We start from the raw sequence: 21,240 nt of genomic DNA, 5'->3' as shown, positions 1-21,240 counted from the left end.
AAAAGCCAAGGACAGATTCTGCGGTTTGTAATTTATACGTTTCGAAAAATTATTGCGAAAATTAGATCATCGCGAATAAATTAACTTACGGTATTTGGACATTGTAGCTGAATAACAGCTGAGAATAACTTCACAACCAAAGGGTTTGCAGTTACCTCGCTGTAACAGCAGCATGCCCCTGGATTGCGAAGAAGAAAAAAATATAAATCTTACTCTGATTTCGCGGATAATACTGCGGCAGCTGTTCGCGGTCTGTTTATCTTAGGTGGCGCCACTGACGTTGCATTGTTGAAATTAGTGTTGGCATTGAGTGAAACTCGGATAGAGGCTGGGGTGGATCTGAAATGAAACAAAACAGTTTATAGGACTTAATGTTATAGAGTGATTGAGAAGAAAAAGGACATTCTTCTTGATACTATTCGGAACTCTACGAGTGTCCTCACCAATAACGGAGCCTAGATATACTATATCCAACTCAATACTTTATCAGAAAATCATCACTGTATCACCATATGGTTTGTCAGCATTTTAAATGCAACCTGTGCACACTTTATCCAATAAATCAACAACTGTTGATACACGAGGTCAATAATAAGGCTTAAGTAGAGAGGGGGAAGTTTTTAACCAACACGTCCCTCAAGGTATTCCTATTTACAAACTCAATTCCCCGTCTTATCTCCAAGTATATTTCTAGCGACAAAACGCCAATAAAGCAATAGGGTATTGCTGATAAAATTGATCCGTAATAAATTTAACATTCTTCAGAATGATAAACGTAAATGAAAATACATGATCAAAACAGTCTAAACGTTTTCACTATATACCACATAAATAACGGATTACCAGTCTTTATAAAATAAGAAATAATATTGGCGCAGCCTTAAAACAAACGTTTTACAGGAATTAACAATATCATGTGTGTACCTTATCTTGACAAATGAGTTTTATCTGTTCCAAAATACAGTAAGTGGAAAACTAATGAATACACCTATGTACACACCCCAAATATCCACGTCACGGCCCAATCCACATTTAAATACCATGTCGGGCCCTCTGTATGCCCTCTTGATTAAACGGTAAAGGTGATAATATCTACTCCTGATTTTCCTCATTATGTACATTCAATCCATTTGCATTTATCTGCATTTAAAATAAATATCTGGTCCACAGTTTAATGCAAGAAAAGATCAATTCCTACTCCAAAATCTCTGAAATATTTAGAGGTGTGTCGCATCATTAGTGATCAATGAAGCAGTCGTTTACTTTTTTAAAATTCAAAACAAGAATTACCGTGGTAATTACAAATGAATATAAGCCAGGTTTGTCGTGATGTTGTGACACTCTTTTAATTTGAAAAATTTGGCGATCAAACAACATTCCGTCAGAGTACCTCGTGGCTTTATTGACACAGGTTCCCCATTGATCACACCAAGATGGGAAGTGGACAATACATAAACATACACAAATGTTTTATTTCATTGCACTAAAGAGACTTTCAAGGAAAGCATTAACACAGCGCTGGGTTGTTCTTAGTCCGCATTCTGTTGACGTCCAGCAAGTATGCAACAGTTTGTTATTACTCAAAAATAGAAATAGAAACGTGTGTATACGGACAAGAATGCTTAATCTAAAAGGACTTCAATGGCAAAAATATGTCCAATGTCTTGTTTTAATTTTTGATACATAAAATGTTTACATTGATTGAATGAGTGAGCGAGCGACAGAGAGCGAGAGAGAAAGAGGGAGGAAGAGAGGGGAGAGAAAGGACGAGAGAGAGAGAGGGAAAGAAAGAGAGAGGGAAGAAGAGAGAGGGGAGAGAAGGAGGGAAGAAGAATATTTTAGCAACACTCACACGTAATGTACCACAAGCTTTCTAGGATCTCCTATGTAGGAGGCGTACGAAGTCAGAGTATATCCTTCCGAGTGTATGTTTGGTAGGACAGTGGTAAAAGTTGGCTGAAAACCATTAGAATGGTCGCCTTCCTCTGTCAGAAGAGGCCTGGGATACGTACTCAATTTACTCTCATCAAACGAGTAGGATTTAGGTTGCTCAAGTCGCGGAAGGACTTCCGTCATCATAATCAATTATTACATACAGTATTCCATATTCTGACAAAACATATTCTTGCGTCTTTAGATATCCACTTGGAACCAGAAACACGACAAGATCGTTGACTCTGAGATAAATGTAAACACTTAGAACACTCAGGATAAATCCGTGCACCTTAATCCGCGTAAGGCAAGGAAGAAAATCTTGACTCTCGATGAAAGTGGTTCTCAGTACAGTGTGTTACTGGTATTCAACACGAATTCATTGGTGAAATTCTTTAAACAAACGTCCAGGTAATATAGAGTTAAGAAAGCCATTTCCTATTGCTGGCTTCCAATTTCCTTCGATCCCAGTAAGTGAAAGCGAACAGAAACAATTCCATAAAATGGATATTATTCACAAACTATTCACGTCATCAAATCAAAGATAAAATCCTACCTATCATAAGCTTTATAGATAGAGATTGAAATGAGCTTTAAGTATCAAAGACTGGGTCTGCACAGGGAAATGACACCCGCTGTTAACCGGAATCAACTCAACTTTCATATCATTGTCACAAAATACATATCTGGAAGATCAATTTTGAATCCCGGGTAGGTACTAATGGCATATTAAGGTGATCAAATATACGAGCCGAACGTGAATGTTCACGGACCCTTTAAATTTTACGAACAATTCATTTGTGTATTGGATTTAGCTTACACAAAAAGTTCAGGTACAAACACTTGCTTAGAGTTGTAGACAATTTATGTAAATTTACAAAGGTCCCGTATTTTATTAGCAGACAATTTCTTGTTCAAATAAATCATCTGTACTTTGAAGTAATAATATTGTTACAGCCGTGTTCACAACCAGAAGCAAAATATTTTGCTGTATACAAATATACATGTATCCACCTATATATATATAATTGCAGCAAATTGATATGTTGACCATTGAAAGTAGAACTCAGATTGTGTATATCACATATAATATCCAATATAAGAGCACTTTAAACTGATAGCATTTTCGTGTTTCGGATGTAACTCTAGAGAGGATCTTTGTATACCCAATATCCGGCGTATTCTAGGTATACATGTAGCTAGAGTCGGTGTGCTATCTAACCACTGGAGGCTGAAGTACGGTAAATCACAAACTCAAAATTTGTAGAGATATGTACAGTGTAGTCTAAAAAGTCAAACTGTCATTGTGACATCTCGTTTACTACTCCACGGTGATAAACTTAAATGGAGAGAGAAAATTGAAGTACATACATAAAGCCTATCCATGCAAGGGAAAAACCATTGTCAAAACTTAGGCTGTTCACTTGAAAATGGTTCAATGGCTTACAAAAAGATTATTTGATGGATTGATCATATATTGTTTAACGTCCCTCTTGAAAATCTTCCACTCATATGGAGACGTCACCATTGCCGGTGAAGGGTTGCAAAATTTATGCCCATGCTTGCCGCTTACGGCCTTTGAGCAGTGAGGGATCTTTATCGTGCCACACCAGCTGTGAGACACGGGACCTCGGTTTTTGCGGTCTCATCCGAAGTACAGCCCCATTTAGTCGCCTCTTACGACAAGCAAGGGGATACTGAGGACCTATTCTAATCCTGATCCCCACGGGATTACAGAAAGGAGAAAATAGATAGATGATTGACAAAGGATATCTCTAAATAGGTATACTGTACTGTCAACGCCAAAACACGAATTTTTGCTGTCAGCACCCGAATGTAAGGAAAGAAAGCTGGAAACAGGAAGATAATCTATAACACAAACAAAACATAACTACACACTTGTATACGACTTCTAGGATCTGCCGGAAACCAAGCACTTTTTACTTCAGATAGCGTAACGGATCGGTCGGCAACCAACAACTTTACAGTGTTATTTACAATTGGTTAACTTACCAATATATTGAAAGAAACAAAAACCATATTACAACTTATAACTTGAGCACAGTTTCCGAAGTCAGTAAGTTTTAACCATTGCTCACCACAACTTCTTCGGAATGGGACCGCTCGCGGTAGCTCAATGGTAGAGCGTTCGCGTCGTAACCGGGAGGTCGTGAGTTTGAGCCCCGCTCGTCAAACCTAATACGTTAAAATAGGTAGTAATTGCTCCTTCGCCAAACGCTCGGCATTTAGAAGTGAGAATCACGGGTCTTTCGTATATGACCTTAAAACGGAGATCCCGTGTTGCGTCAGACATTGCCACGACAAAGAACCCTCACTACTACGCCCTGAGCACTAAGCATCTAAATTTGTGGTATTTCAGCTACAGCTGGTGATGTCTCAATATAAGTGAAAAATTCAAGACGGGACGTAAAAAACAAACAAACTTCCGGATAAGACAATCATCACAAATACCAATATGTAAGAAACTCTGGGGTGATCAGCACACAGACACGAACATATAACGGAGATATACATACAGGGCATAGACATTTACACAGAGGGCGTAAAGATACACAGAGGGCGTAAAGATACACAGAGGGCGGAGACATACATAGAGGGCGGAGACATACACAAAGGGTGAGGACATACACAGAGGGCATTTCTCACTGAGGGAAAGGGGAGTTGCTTCACTGCTTGATCCGCCTTTCAACAAAGCAATCATACGTCACATTTTATATCAGATGACGTTAGTCACATTGACTTAAGAAATGAAACTTATAATTCTTTTCTTCATGTAGGTATCAAAGGAAAAATTGGACGGAAAACTTCATCAATGAGCGTAGCGCTTTGATGAAAAAAGTTTTCCATCAAATTTTTCTCTTTTCTTTTGATACTCGCATTAATAAAAGACATACGTTTCATTTATTATCATTTAATTATGTTTTTTTGAATAGTAAAACAAATATTTTCTCTCATCAAAAAGCTTTTGATTAACGTTTCTAAAATGGCGCGTAGGATTACATGTACGTAAAAATGTACACAACAACAAAACTGGCTATGAGTTCAGGTATGTTAGAGTTACTGAGCAGAATTAAATGGTTCAAAGCTGAATTAGATGCAGTGTATAAAGGAAGAGAACAAGCAGTGACTGGATGCATGTTGCAGTGTGTTGGATTGATTGATTATATCTTGTTTAACGACCCTCTCAAGAATTTTTCACTCATATGGAGACGTCATCAAGACCGGTATATGGTTTTAAATTTAGGCCTATGCTCAGCGCTTACGGCCATTGAGCAGTGAGGATTCTTTAGCGTGCCACACCTACTGTGACACGGGGCATCCATTTTTAAGGTAATCTCAGAGGACCCGTGACATTCACATCTGATGCCGAGCGTTTGGCGATGGAGCTGTCACTATCTATTTTAACGACTTGTGTCTCTCACGGTCGGGATTCGAACACAGACCTTCCGCACGCGGGGTAAGCGCTCTTCCTCTAAACCACTGCGACATTGTGTTGTTGGAGACCACGCCCCATTTCTGTATAAAGTAAAAAAGCTTAACACCTCTTCATCTAAATCGCCATTGTTGTGCTCTATATCGCGCAGTTCAGATGATTAATATTTCAAAGAGTTTGCTCCGTCATGTTATCGAACTCGTAAAGCAGACGATACATAAAGGGTAGTCATGTATATCTGTGTCATCATTATGTGTGTTAATTTTTTAAAATTAATTTTGTATTTTATTCATATGTTTGGTTGTGTTTATTTTAAGTAGCAATGATAAAAAATTCAAACGAATACATTTCGTTTACAATGATTTTGTGGAAATTCCCGTTCTATATATAGCGCTAAAATCAGAATGGGGAACACGCATTTCAGAGAAAAGTAGTCCCGCGTGCTTGATGCAGCATTTTCTCAACAGAGGGCGCATTATGCAAGCTTCATTCTCTCACCAGAGGGCGCGTTACGCAAGCTTCACTTACAATAGTGCAAGTAGCGCACGGAAATCTGAGTAGAGAATGTATAGTGCGAGTAACGCACGGAACTCTGGGTAAAGATTGCTTAATGCAGATGAACTCCCGGATTACTTTTTTTTAATATTAAAAAGGCAAACGAATTCGTTGTTAAGTCTTCACTTTAAAAGTTATTAAATGATATAAATAGCGCTGTAATTAGACGGAAGAAGACGCATTCCAGAGCAAAATAGTTCCGTGTGTTTAGTGAAGATGAACGCCAGGACGAATTGTTTTCTTTAAATTAAGAAATTAAATGAATTTTTTATAACTTTGAAACTCATCAAATAGTTTTGTCACTTGCCTTAGATACATATTTTCTTGTGTCAGATTTACTATTAGCGACAACATTGCATGCAAGGGTAAGATTAGAAGAAGTAGAAATTTTCATAGAATTAAAAGCTGCGAAATATGCAGATTTTGATATTTTAAGACTATTTTGGGTAGGCCTAAACAATGCAATTTCCCGTATTTTCTCAATCTGTCGGAGTTGAGCGACTTAAAGTCGATCTTTAAGGGCAGCGAAATACGCATTGCATGCATAGCCTACACATATTTTCTGTCATGATGAATTTCAAACTTCGACTTCAGTAATAGCTGTAGAACTGTAGCTCTCTGAAAAATATTGGGACAGATCAGAGAGCCACAGATCCACCCCTTATAAAAACCTTCGATTTACGGCGCATAAAAATAATGCGCACGGTTGAGGCTTTAATCGCTGCGTCTTTGCATCTCTTTCTCATAAATTTAGTATTAAAAAATTTCTAACTTATCTTCCTACTATATATGTGTCCAAACATACCTTCCAATATTCATTAAAGTCCCATACGACCCGAAAACTCACAAACTTCAAAGAATTTCGTTTGTTGACGTAGCCACATTAGGTAGCCAATCATTTCGAACCCCAGTTCCTTTCCTTACTCATACTCAAATATCCCTACAAATATTTCAGCGAAATATGTTGGATGAAATCACACCAGTTCGATTAAATAATAATCATTCAAATAGGTTTGAATATTGAACTCTGATTTTACATTTCACTATTGAAATGGAGTGTAAAGGACCAGACTACGAGGGCGAGTCAAAAAGTAACCAGCCTATCCCATTTCCGATTGACCGCAACGGTCACGATTTTCATGCCATGTTTCAATACATGTTTTATACCTGGGTACAAAATAGCACGCGTGTCGAGTCATTTTTTTAATAAGATATTGAATGTCAAACATGGCTAGTGATGCAAAGGCATGCTTTTCATCTTAAGTTGAGTACCGTGCTATAATTCGGTACTTGTATTTGAAAGGTAAAACAGGCAAGGAAATACACGGCGAGTTAGCCGATGTCTATAGGTTTTCTGCACCATCTTATGCTCAGGTTAAATTCTGGGTAGGGGAATTCAAACGCGGTAGAACCTCTTTAGAAGATGAAGCCAGGTCTGGACGCCACCGACGAAGAAATGTGTAATTAAATTCGGGATCTGGTATACTCTGATAGGCGATTCAGGTGGAAGAAATAGCGCAGGCATTAGGCATTTCACATGATAGCGTTTCAACAATCTTACATGATTGTATAGGTGCATGCGAAGCTAACAGCCCTTTGGGTCTCCAAATCCCTTAGCGATGAGCAAATGGCACCAGAGCATCAATATGCAGCGCCTTGTTGAAGCGTTTTTGGTCAAAAGATGATTTTCTTTTGCGTCTGGTGACTGTAGATGAGACTTGGGTTCATTATTATGAGCCAGAGAATAAAGCTCAGATTCATCAGTGGGTAGGGTCTAGGTTCCCGATGCCAAAGAAGTTCAAGACGCAACCATCTGCTGGCAAGGTGATGGCTACAGTATTTTGGGACGCAAAAAGCGTTATCATGTTGGACTTTTTACCCAAGACAAGTACAATAACTGGAGTGTACTATGTAAACTTGTTAGAGCAGCTGAGAACCGCCATCCGTGAAAAACGTCGAGGTAAACTCTCTAAAGGTGTTTTGCTGCAACAGGACAACGCGAGGGTCCACACTTGCAAAGTTGCAGTGGATGCTGTAGAGCGAAACGGGTATGAATTAATACCACATCCTGCCTATTCGCCTGACCTAGCTCTTAGCGACTTCTTCCTATTCCCAAACTTGTAAAAGGATATCCGTTGACGTCATTTCCGGTCTTACAAAGAAGTCGTGACGGCAGTTGAGGAGTGAGTCAATGGAAAGGACCCTGACTTTTTCAGTTCTGGGCTGATGGCACTTTGACACCGTTGGTCTAAGTGCATCACACTAGAGGGCAATTACATCGAAAAAGAAGAGGTGGATCTCAACCGGAAATAAGTTAGACTGGTTACTTATTGACTCGCCCTCGTAGGTTTATATAGCATTTTCAATACTCGAGAGCCTAATTTACCTTTAGCAAAAATATATTTTTCAATTTCTATTTTAAAATTATTCGTGTTTATAATAAATGAAGACCAAATACATCACTTGTATCGAATATTATAAATAGATACAAATGGCAACATGGTTCAAATTGACTGGCTACCTACTTTGTAACATGGCTCCGTCAACATACGAAATCATTTGAAGCTGTGAGTTTTTGGTTTGCATGGGGCTTTAATGAATATTTGAAGGTATGTTTGGACACAAGTATAGTGGGAAAATATGTTAAGAACGTTTTGATAATAAATTTTATGAGACGACGATGCAAGAATGCAACGATATAAGGCCTCAACCGTGCGCATTTTTTTCTGCGCTTTAAATGTACGGATTTTATAAGAAGTTGATCTGTAGCTCTCTGATATGTCCCATTATTTTTCAGAAAGCTACAGTTCTACAGCTACTTCAGTAACTACGTTTACAATATTTTGTTACATAGGTTCCGTATTACTAAGATGGCTACCTTCACAGCTAGACGCTTTGTCGTGGTTGCTAAATGAATCATTGTGTGGCTCAGTTGACTTGTATTTTTCAGAATTTATGTACATTTTGATAAACGAAGGTTAGGATCTTTGTCTTTTGCACTAAATTATAAGGAATGACTTTAAATCTGGGGCATCTTATACGAGTATAACCTGGTTTGGGCCTGTTCCGCTTTTTTATAATTCACTTCGCGTGCTTTCCTGCGAAATATATCCATAAATTGAGATATTATGCAAAAATGAACCTCAACCATCTACATTTTCACCCCGGTCACAACATAGCCTACATCCATCTTCACAAGTCAAGGGTTATTGATTCGTTACCTCGCACTAACGTCGAAGTACGTTTGTCGACTATGTTTTAACAAATTAAACAAATTGTCCAAAATAATGCGAACAACTTCGTAAGATAGCGATTTACCACTGCCGGTTTTAGTCCCAATAAAAACATCTTTTCCTTCTCTGATACATGATATCGAAAGTTTTGGTTTTCAGTCAAATGATCGATTTGATGTTTTTCACATATCTTTTCGTCAACGGACGCCAATTTTTACTTTCTGTTTATTCCCTTACCAAACTTTCATCTGAAACAAGAAATTCCATTGGCTGATTAATTTTAGCGTATTGCGTCATCCTTCTTCTCGAGCCCAACTTTTAAATAGCGACTGATGTCAAGGGTTAGTGCGAGGTAACGAATCAATAACCCTTGACTTGTGAAGATGAGCCTACATCCTGCATATAGGGGTATAGACCGACCGACCGATAGATCGATGGATGATCGATCGATCGATAGATAGATGGATATTTTGGATTAATATATATCGTTTTCGTATTCACATCTGTATTAGTTGAGAGAGAAATTATAGAATCAAACCAAGCATTTCAGGTCAATCTCACGATCGTCTCACTCGATGCTTAATGACCTATGATTAGTCTGATCAGTAGATATGCCATTCTCCATATTGACAACATCATCAAAGGCCATGCCATTCAACACTTGAAGGTTATATTTCTAAAAACTTTTACCAATTTATACCAGGATACAGAAAATTTAAATTCCCTATTGAGAAAAGATATATACGTGTAAAATAAACGGGCTGAACCCTCTAAGCGAGTGATTCGACACTCTCGAGATTAGAAGGAAAATGAGGTGTTTGAAGGAAAAATGTAAATTGCCAAGTTAATAACAACTAACTGACATAATCTTGGGAAATTAATATTGTAGCAGTGTGTTTTAACTTGTATATATTATATGATACCGTATTTTAATAAACATGAATAGTGCATATGGAATTAAAAGCGCATTTTATGATTTAAGTCAAATTCCCAGATCCACCCCTTTATTTACTTTGTGTAATAGGTGAGTGAAAAGGTTCACAGGTCTTCCTATTTCATTGGCTGTAGAACTGAGTTTTATTCAGTTAGAATCTAGAGAGTTTTTGGTCAGGTTGGTCGTGGCTTGCTTTTAAGCAGTTTTGGTATCTTTTTGCTGATTTGGCATTTTGGTTTTGACAAAGACATTATTAGACCTTCAAATCCAGACCTGACAGTAAGTACTAATTTTATTAACATTTATCTTCATAATATGTATATATAACTAATATCACTGTTTGAGAGAAGAGTGAAAGTTTAAATATTATGAAGAACAGTAAATATCAATGTAGCTGTGTGAAAATTTTGTAAATAACTTTTAAGTTTTATGATTAAAAAGAATTGAATTTGCAATTGATAAGATTGTATAATAAAGTTCTACTAGAAACTTATGCCAAAACAATGGCAAGCAGCTTTGATTTTATTTAATTTCCAATTTGATGTAATTAGTATTTTCCCGCCAAAAGTTTGGTGAGCATTTGGCGCCTCTTATAGTCATGTGACTTTAGACCAGGGTTGGATTTTTTCATATTGTCCAGTGGGTTTGAAGTGTACGGACGTTTGAGTTTTAGTTATAGTTGGAGTTATTTCGCCATCGTGGTATGTCTGGTTTTTCTTTGTTTTTATGGAAGCAATAGCATCGCAGTTGTTGGCGCTCTTAATTATATTGCTAATATCTAACAAAGTGCATGTTTAACTTTTATTGCAGTTGCACCAAAGAAGCTTTGAAATATAGTTTACAGCTTTACATTTGATAAATATCAAGCCTAAAGTCCATAACTTTGGTAAGTTATACTATTTAGACTGTTTAAGCAATATAAAAGTCAACTAAAGCAATAATATAAATATTTTGTTTTTAATCTTATTTTTCTCACTTATTAAATATAAATAAGTTCGGTGGATCACTTTTATAAATTGTGATTAAAGTGCTTGAATATCATTTGATATAACTTTATGCTAAGTTTCAAATGATACAATATATGTATATATAACATGTATAAAATGTATATATGTATTTGACGTGATGTACATTTTCATGTCATTTTGATATGCGGCTTTCCGTTTGTTACAGGGCATTTCAGTTTATTCTATTTGAATGAAATATAAACACGAACTTTTAACAAGGATTTACGCTGTTGTTGTATTTCTATCAACGCATCGTTAGTTACATATAAATAAAATTTCAAAATTTCTTACTATGAATAAATGATTAAGTTAGGGCATAGCATGGCACTACTAACATTGCATGCAAGTGTTGTTGATAATTAAGTTAATAGCTACCAAGAAAACAAGTTGAGCGCAATTATTTGACATTGTTTCTTGGTGATTATACAGTCAGAGATTGGTAGTATTAAGATTAGATAATTGGGAGTTTATTATTAGATCTGAGTCTGTCAGTTTGTTATTGATACATATTTCAGTTTGCATTCAGTGTCAGATTGGTATAAGCAAGTAGACATTGACAGTGACTTGGCTAAGGTATTCGGGTTGATATAGTTTGTCTGTCGTCTACCGGAAGTGCGTATTTTCAACCGGAAGTGTCCAGTTGATAAAACCAAAGGTATTAATTACTAGTTTTACAAAACAACTACCATAGTATTTCATTGTCAAACTTCAATATTATCATTGGTGTGTAGTTTGCATGAGATATAGTTAGACATTATCATACTTGGTGTATGTACCGTGTGTTTACACTTGCGCGTTTCGGTTGATAGTTGTTAAGTCAGTACACTAAATCGTGTTCATTTCTTATCACGGTTTATTTACGCTGTCGTTTTCGAGAACTCGGTTGGTTTAAATTATGGCATCTGAGGATGAAAAGAAGCTTTTAAGTGCTTTTAAGGAATTAGGTCTAAAGCCTAAAACAGATACACCCGAGGATCTTAAAAAATGGCTTGAATATTTTTCAGCAAAAGCAAAATCAGAGGAAAAAGTTGAATCTAAACCGATAACTATAATGCAATCAGGTCATCCTAGTCAACCTCGACTATCTATTTTCTATGGGGAAAGTGCCACTAAAGGTGAAGCAGATTATGACCAGTGGTGCTACGAAGTAAAAAGTTTATTGCATGATGAGATCTATAAAGAGGAAGTTATTATGCAAGCAATTAGAAGGTCAGTCAGAGGTGAAGCTAGTAGAATCTTGATGAGATTGGGACCTGGTGTTAGAATTAAGGCTGTTCTAGAGAAATTTGAGAGTGTATATGGTACAGTTGATACAAAAGAAGAATTACTTACAAAATTTTCACACGGCTACATCAATTTAAAGTTATTTCCTCTCAGTATATGCTTATATTATATCTATAGTTATTATAGTGTATATAGTACTGTAATGATATATTTGTTATAAATAGATTAGAAGCATCCAGGCAGCATTTTGATGTTTGCATGCATTGGGCCTTGTCCCATAGATAGGTAATTATAAGATATTACCTTTTATTATATTTAAAACATGTAATTTCATAGTGTTACATTATTTGTAATGCAACTGTAAATATTTGAGTAAAGTATATTTTACTATATTTGAATTAAGGGAGATAACTCTTAAGGTTGAAATGTACTCTCTATTGATTGTAAATTGCTGTGATATTCATTGTTACTATTTTGTCTTTTAGGGCCATTTATTTTTGTAATCAACATTATGTAATCATCGTCATCATCCTTATTCGTTTTACCGTACAATAAATGACTGCATTGTGAACCCTAAGCCAGGAGTTGGTTATTTCTACATTACAAACCACCACCCCTGCAACAATATCTTCACGGATTTGAAAACTGTGTGTGCATGCTTTTTGAACTTACAATTAGTCTGTTGACGTATACAATACAGTGTGGGTTATTCTACTTGTCGGCACTCTCACGTGTAAGTTTGGAAAGAACAATATTGTTTGGATATTTTTAAATCGTATTATAAATGGACATCTAGATATCATTCAGACGAGAAATATTAAATTTCATAATCATTACTCTTTCTTCTTAAAAGGTGCATTTTTATAGCTAGAATAGGAAAACCGTCATTAAACATGATTTCTCTGTAAAGGTCTTCGTTTGTAAATGCTCAAGATTGAAGATCCTACAAGGCTTAGCCGTGTTTATGGGTCACAAAGTACAAATTTTTATTCATATCGAAACGTCATCTAATGGACTTATAACTTTCATTTCTAATGACCCGTTACTTTCAGTTTTGATAGGTGTGTTTGGTAAAGGTAACTTTTTTCTAATTCAAAGTCTCTTAACTCACACACACCTCTTCCCCTCCCGCCCCCATTTAGAAAACCCAGTCTAGTTACTCTGTGATAGTAATCAGGTTATGTTTGAATTGATGTGTATACGGCCAAATGTGTCACTTAAATAATTTAGAATCTATCATCTAGGTAAGGAATCTGTTATTATCAAAAGCTTTATTTCTATATATTTCTTTGCTTTCTTTTTATTTCGTTTATTATATCTACTATTCACTATTATCAGATGCGTAACCAGTAAGAAAATGAAGTGTACGTAAAGTATGACAAGGGGTCTGGGGGCCGCCTTGGGGCCCCAGTGGGCACAGGACAAATATCTAGTGGGGGCCCAGGGGGACAAAGCCCCAGGAATCGCATGGATTTTACCAATGAAATAGCCATTTTTTGTGCATAGAAACACAGGGTTTCTTGTCAATTTTCTAACCCAAAAGAATTCACAAAATTATTTTCTAACGTATTTTATTATGCCAACTCACCGTGTATAATTGGACCGACTTCACATTCATTTTACGAAATGTTTTTCGTTGTATTCGACTGGTACATATGGTAAATGTTACTGATATTAAAGAATATCCAGCAATCCGTCTACCACGTGTACATGTACATGTATGATGTACATTAAAGTGAATAATGTTAATGATTTGAAATTCAAAAAGTTACACAAAGATTGAATGGGCAGTATGATGCTGATTAAATTATAAACAGGAACTATATAATTCAGTTATTTTAAGGCACAAATTGTAACGGCGAACCTCAACCTCTCTCTCTCTCTCTCTCTCTCTCTCTCTCTCTCTCTCTCTCTCAAATGATGTGTACGCAAGGCAGCTACGCGCCTGATTATACACTCTATACAATTTTTGCGTCGAATACTTTTTAAAACAATCTTTGAAAGGAAATAGTACTTACGTAGTTTTCACATTCTACCTATAGTTGATATTTAATTTACACTACTTGAGTTTATACATTTGTACACCTGCTGACGACCTGTGAAGAATCTGGTCATAAACAACTCACCTTAAAATCGAACAATATGTGGCTACTTCCATATTTACAGATTTAGACGCGCCGTACGTATTAGTCTTGATAGTCTCCGTCAATTTAAGAATTCATATACTTGTAATAAATTATAAAAACATTAATGGGAGTTTTCTTCATGGAGTGTAACCCGATATAAGCTTGCCGGTGTTCCTATCACAGGCTCTGTTTCTCTAGACATACTTTAACAACGAAATAAAACAATTAAACTGCCTGGTTTTTAATATCGTGTATCGCATTTACATCGTGATTTTGGGTTTTAATCCATTAGAGTGCATGTTTGAATTTAAACACATCACTTCAATGGTCTCGAGAATATTTTACATTATTAATTAAAACAAATTTAAAAAAATTCATTAAACTATGCAATTGATTTTATAAACAAGACTTTGACAGTTATGTTTACATGGTGAAATGAGAAACCTTTCATTTAGAAGAACAATTTACTACAATTGTCAAGATATACTCCATGCTGAGTACAAAAAGGTGTTGAACTTTTGGCGGATTGAAAAAAAACCCAAAACAACATAACAAAATCTATAAGCTAACGTTAACTTTAATGAAAGTCCAGAGAGTTTTACTAGTCACTTTTGGGGAAAATTCTAGTCAATTTTCAATTGGAACCAAGACGAACAGCGAACCTTGATCATGCTAAGGACAGTAACCCCTGGCCTGTGACAATATGCCTTATGTACAATGTACAAATTGGAACATAACAACACACAAATTGATTGATTTAATGATCAATTGGTTGATTTGTATGGAACTTTATTTCCGAAAGAGTATATCTTATACTCATCAAGACAAAATCTGCTCTAGGAGCTGTGCTACTTCCTTTTGGCATACCCAATGGAATCCGAGCAGGGAAGCGTCAGAGCCTACCACGACTAGGTATCTCAGTTGTCATATGACCAAACCATGCCACATGGTTTATGTCATCCTAATTCCAGAGTATGTGGCGAGGGAACAGTCGCTACGTGTTTAATAAACTCAAGTCTGGCCTGGCCGAAAATCAAACTCGCGACAATCCGCTTTACAAGGCAATTTGAGAAACATCGCGAATGACCTTAGCGGCGATCTACCATCTGAGTTATCGTTACCGTTTCAATATTACTGGGGAGGGGGGGGGGGGGGGGTGTTATATCAAGTTAAAACATCACAAACATCATTAATAGGGACCAGTCAGATAACAAATAGTTTATGACAGACTCCATACTTACCTGATCCTACACTAAAATAATTGTACACACTCGCAACGGTTACACAACAATCAGCTTTCAGAATCAGTATATGCTACAATGCGATTATTCAAATTTAAGACAAGTGAGAGTGGTATGCACTTTAATACAGGCTTCGCTAATGAATTTCATTCAAAATATGAACAATGAAAGTGCATACATTTTTAACTGTCTTTCAATGAATTTTGTTTTAAGAATAGGAACCTTTAACCTGCAATGTTTTTAAAGCAATAATTGACAATGACTTCAGATTTATAAACTATGACAAGAAACACAAATATGTAGGTACTGTCTAGCACTTAGTTCGAGAGCAAATAGAAAAAAAAATTGAATGTATCCTAGTTGCAAAGAAAATGTACGTTAAACTACTTTAGCGCAAAGCAACAATTTTTTGGTTAAAAACTACAATTATCATTATTATCATTATTTTTGTAAATGAACTTATTTTACCTGGGTGAATAGAAATACATTACATCCGATACAAAGTTTTAATTTCCAGAGAGGTGAATCCGAACATCGATTGTCGATAAGAAAATCGATGTAAAAAAAAAAATAGAAGAAAACGTATCTACATTGTATTGATTTCGATTGAACCTTTAGTCAGGTGAAAGCTTTTAACACTGGCTGTGTCTGTCGTTAGAGTGTGCTTTGATTTGCAACACCGACAATTTACACCGGTCTGATGTATTTCGTTACTCTCATGATGTTTGTCGTTTATTTTACTGGTTTAATATAACACCAGATTTATTTCATAGCGCGTACTTGTTGGTTTCTCCAGAGGGAACTTGACTAAAATTCAAGCAGTGCATGCAACTTCATACAAAAGTTCTAATAATCGTCTGTCTTCCTTCTATTTATACAAATCTATCTAAAATGATTTACAAGGTATTGATATCAAGATATTTTAGACAGAATGAATTCATGATATTTTTCTAATACACTATTTCCAAATAACAATCAATAATTTTATAAAAAAATTGCTAATAAAACTTTATATTATCTTGCAATTCTGTTTTATAGACCTACATGTATAAGGTCATTCAAGGTCATGTTTCAATTGAACAATATATATTTAGATCAAGTAACTAAAGTATCAACTCTTTCTTTGACTTAATTATACACTGAACATTGTGTATTAAAAGATAATGAAAACTATCTCTCTTTTTTTTTTAAATTGCAACAATTCAAACATAATGTATCCTCTATCAATGATGTTGGGAAAAAAATCCATATCTAATTCAATTTCTTAGCTCATGATTAAAAAAATCTAATCTATGACCAGATTTATAAAATTTGTTTCTTTTGATATGATTCCTTTCTAACATGGATTTAAAACAGCACGTGATGATGCAAGTTTTTTTTCATTAGAAAGTTCAGAACCATAGTTATTATATATACTGTAAAGGTTAAAATTATTGATATATGCTTACACCTCCTAGGCACATGTTCGTTATTTTCATATGATACTGTTCTAAATTGTACAATTCTAAATGAATGTGATTCACAACTGAATTATTGTTCTGTATTTCTGTTCACACTTTTTGGTTTCTACCATTTCATACAAAGATTCAAGCTACTAATGATTATACTAATTGAAATATACTATATCAAGTTTCATTGTATCATCTTGAGTTGTGCGTTGATATTATAATTATCATCTCGTGTAGCCTTTACACATGTGCTGCAATGACAAAATTTCTAATAAATCATATACACATTTAAAAGCAAACCGAGTCAAGTGTATGGTGTTTGACATGTTGTAAATTCCATTCGTGTTGTTACCTTTGAGTCACTTTTATAAGTTAATGCATAAAATGGTTCTATTGATTTCCATTTCCATCACAGGTCTGCTTGTGTTTGATTCTAATAAAAAAATCTCACATTCATGGCCATAATATATACGATGCATTCCTTCATCGTGGTTCATTTGTGGCAGGACAGGGCATGCAAACTTTGTAGTTTTTTATGTTAATGGAAAAAGCTGGTATTTGACATAAATATCAAAGAATTTAGAAATAAGTATATGAGTGAAGCATATACATGTAGTATAATATGTATAAATATCCATTGAAGTTGGAACTATAAGGATGTGCTTAAGGATATACTGAAATGGCACCATGAACTAGAAGTTACTATGGAAATTACATCCTAGACAAAGATCTTTAATTAAAATTTACCCTTTGATCTTTTTAGGCCAAAAGTTGAATGTTTTCCATTTCAAGATTTGAAAACTGTCGGGGACAAAAGCTGTAAGTGAACCATTGTTCTTTGATTGGGTAACATATTTGACCTAATGTTTGAACAGGATCAATATTATTAACTTGATAAACACCTGTTTCTATAAATGTTAGTCCTACAAAACACAGCCATTGATAAAATTGTAATGTTTATACAGTTGTGGCGGTGAAATGGGTTCAATCACCGGTGGCCAGATAGCTCAGCTGGTAGAGTAGAAGAAATTCATGGGGCCAGGGTTTGAATGCCGGTCTGGCCTGCTGCCCGTTATCCCTTCCTGTTACACCATTATGCTTGTTGTACATCAACTATTTGTAATAACAGCTTAAAATATGTTTACATGTGAACCTGTTCATAAATGATGAGCTTACTTTGGCCTCCTTGTCCTGGAATGACTAGAACTAGCAGGAGTAGGGGGAGGCAACCCTGGTATGGCAAATAGGGAGCTGCTTACTCCATGACTGGTGTAATTGCTAATGATATCAGCACTCATCTCTGGAAAACATACAACACATAAAGAATTGTCATTGATACAATAGATAATAAAAGCATACCGTATAAATTGTTGACAGATGAATCAGTCATAAAAGAAATAAATACAACAATTATATATATATAAAAAAACCTTAATAAAATGATACCTACATCGTAGATTTCCTGATGCATGTATACAAACAGAGAACAAAAGTAATGTATGCTGAACACAGAGGGTGAGGATGAACATGTTCATGCTTTGCAATATCATTTGTTTCAAACATTTTCAGAAACTATCACAGCAACTTATTCACCTATTGTCTATTTTGACCCTGATTCTGAACAGTGAACTTAATGTAAAATTTTGCCCCCCCCCCCCTAACAGAACTATGTGTACATACACCTGTGTTTGTATAAATATATCTTGTTAATTTACTGTTTGGAAGAGTTTACATAATCAGCTCTTCCTGAAGTGCTAGAAATTTATTAAACCTATGCCCTGGAGACCATTTAGCAGAAAAGGTTCTTTATTGTTCCAACACCTACCATATAACATGCTGTTGAGTAGATGGTAAAGATAAAAAATTATTTTTATTTTGATATTAAGTCAATTTCCTGCCATGTTTACTGATCAGCAAAAAAATTACCTCTTTTCGAAACTATTTCGCTTCAGAAAAGATAGATGTCATGACCACAATGAAAATTAAAAAAAAAAAGAGATAGTCATGTTATTTTTTTTTTTATAGGTCTACATACAAAAAATATTTTAAAATAGTCTTGGTAAATGTATGCAGCCCATGACTTCTATTCTAAAATTATTTAAACATTTATTACTGATGTTAATATTAATATTATTATTAAAGAGTTTGAGGAAAAGTGATTTTCCATTTTTCTTGTCTAACCTTTTCAACAGAGAAATTGAAGAATGTATAATTTTCAAGGACAGAGAAGGGTGGAATCACACTTAGGACTTTGTCTCTTTGATAGTATTGATACTGTTTTAAAAAGGAGTAGGTGTGGGGGGTCATGAATGAATGCATAAAGCAATTAAACCAAATTCTGTGTATTGGCAAAGGAAAAAAGATTGTAGGGATATTTTGAAGTGATAAATGAAAGATCATCTAGACCTTCTTTTACCCATAATCCTTTTTAAGATAAAATATTATGTTCACTGTTAAGAGTTTCCCTTAAACTTATATATGTAATATGATTCATTTATAAGCATACTTATTCCTTTAAACAGTGTTGATTAGATATCACCACTATAGACATTCCTTACTGAAAATACCTTGCAAAGTGGACTTTCAATGAATATATTCTAAAATTGTTTGTAGTGATAAAAGTTTAGTTTGCTCATTTTCTATAAACTAAAACAGAGTATAGCAAACCAGTGGTATGTTATTCAATATTGAACTCTCTGTCCACACATGACACCATTTTATGAATACACTTGTCATGTAAAAACAAGTTCCCTTACAGTATTCCGCAGACTATTGATTCGGTAGTAGTTAATCACTATTCTGTTTTATCTCGGGATATTAGAAGCCAGGCTTTAGAGCAAGTCTTCAGTGCGACTATGTAACACATGTACTCTCTCCTTTCCACTTATCATAAAGCCAGAATTGGTTTTTCAGCGTATATTGACAGATACAGATTCAGAACTACGTTGTTATTATTTTTTTTTTTATCGACTTTGTCCCAAAGAGCAAATTCGAACAGTAGCGAAACCATCATTGTCTCATTATCTTACCTTCTTTACAGATGTGTAATGTCACACGTGACAAAATGATACCTTCACTTTTAAAAAATTATTTCCTCGCGTTCGAAATAGTCAAAAAAAGCTAGCATAATTTGTTTACAACAAAATTCATTCACCCTTGACAATTTACATTTGTTTCCAGGCACGCCAATCAGAATCAGCGTCATGTTGGCGCTCTATTCTATCCTTTGTTATATCGTACTTATTGTCATTCGAGTTATTTTTCAGGTTAAATAATCTAATCTGTGTAATATGCGGCTATCCCTTTTTATTTTTCATTAATATTGTAATAATATAAAATGGATATGTTTTGTATCTAGAACGTGGATCTAATGTTTTGTACGAGTAGTATAGGTGTACGAGTTTTCCCTCTTTGACCACAGGGGCCTGTCGTCATTAATGGGATCAGGATACTACTTGCAGCTGCAGGGTGTATTAAATTATCTAAACGATGTATAAATATTGCCAAAACGTGTGGACATTGTTATCAAAACGACTTCAAAGGAGATTTTAAAAGAGGATTCATAATTTTATTTTTTATTTTCCACAATTCGGAAGACAGGCCCCAGTGTCCATGAATATATAAAGTCTACAGGCCTATACACTGCACACACTCCTTGGCCAAATAATAGATTATCAATATTTTCTTATAAGTAAGTAAGTAAATTTTTTATTATGTGTAATACAAATTCTATATAAGATACATGATATAATTTTACACCCGGCCCAACGGACCTATATGTCACTTTAATGCATTTAACATGTTCAATGATGTCTGCGCATGTAGTCATTTGGATGTATATTACTACCATATTTGATTTAATTATGTGGATTTCCTTAAGTATTTTTGTCTGATGTTATAAGAATTATAGATAAATTTTGCAGTTTGTCTTGGAAAATTACAAACAATATTAGTAAACGCAGAGTCATCCATTTGATTTAAATTTACATTAAGTCCAATTTCATGATATAAAGTTTTTCTTATATCATGCAAGTAAATTCTTAGTCGATTTCTGATCAATTTTTAAAAGATGGATGTGAACCACAT

The 21,240-nt window shown here is 35.1% G+C and overlaps 1 protein-coding gene and 1 long non-coding RNA gene across 6 annotated transcripts in view; one reads left to right on the top strand and one right to left on the bottom strand.

The window, feature by feature from the left end:
- The window catches only part of LOC125682472 (flagellum-associated coiled-coil domain-containing protein 1-like), a 33,941-nt gene extending 13,556 nt beyond the window's left edge, over positions 1-20,385 (bottom strand). For 2 of the 5 annotated variants that reach the window (XM_056155403.1, XM_048923090.2), the window contains exons 1-3: positions 20,184-20,385; positions 18,331-18,454; positions 214-339 (exon numbers count right to left, since the gene is read on the bottom strand). In XM_056155403.1, the coding sequence (XP_056011378.1) occupies positions 214-339; positions 18,331-18,452 (248 nt within the window). In that variant the 5' untranslated portion in view covers positions 18,453-18,454; positions 20,184-20,385. Of the gene's footprint in view, positions 1-213; positions 340-1,852; positions 2,643-18,330; positions 18,455-20,183 lie in introns of those variants that run through there. The other 3 variants (XM_056155402.1, XM_048923089.2, XM_048923091.2) reach the window with 3 other exon arrangements.
- Positions 10,775-11,333, top strand: LOC130051970 (uncharacterized). The gene is made up of 2 exons (XR_008800256.1): positions 10,775-10,994; positions 11,282-11,333. It is a non-coding gene; the product is annotated as an uncharacterized LOC130051970 (long non-coding RNA).
- Positions 20,386-21,240: the final 855 nt, after the last annotated feature.

This window comes from Ostrea edulis, chromosome 2 (genome assembly GCF_947568905.1).
Source record: "Ostrea edulis chromosome 2, xbOstEdul1.1, whole genome shotgun sequence".
Lineage (NCBI taxonomy): Eukaryota > Metazoa > Mollusca > Bivalvia > Ostreida > Ostreidae > Ostrea > Ostrea edulis.
This window is presented reverse-complemented; position numbering and strand designations above follow the sequence as displayed.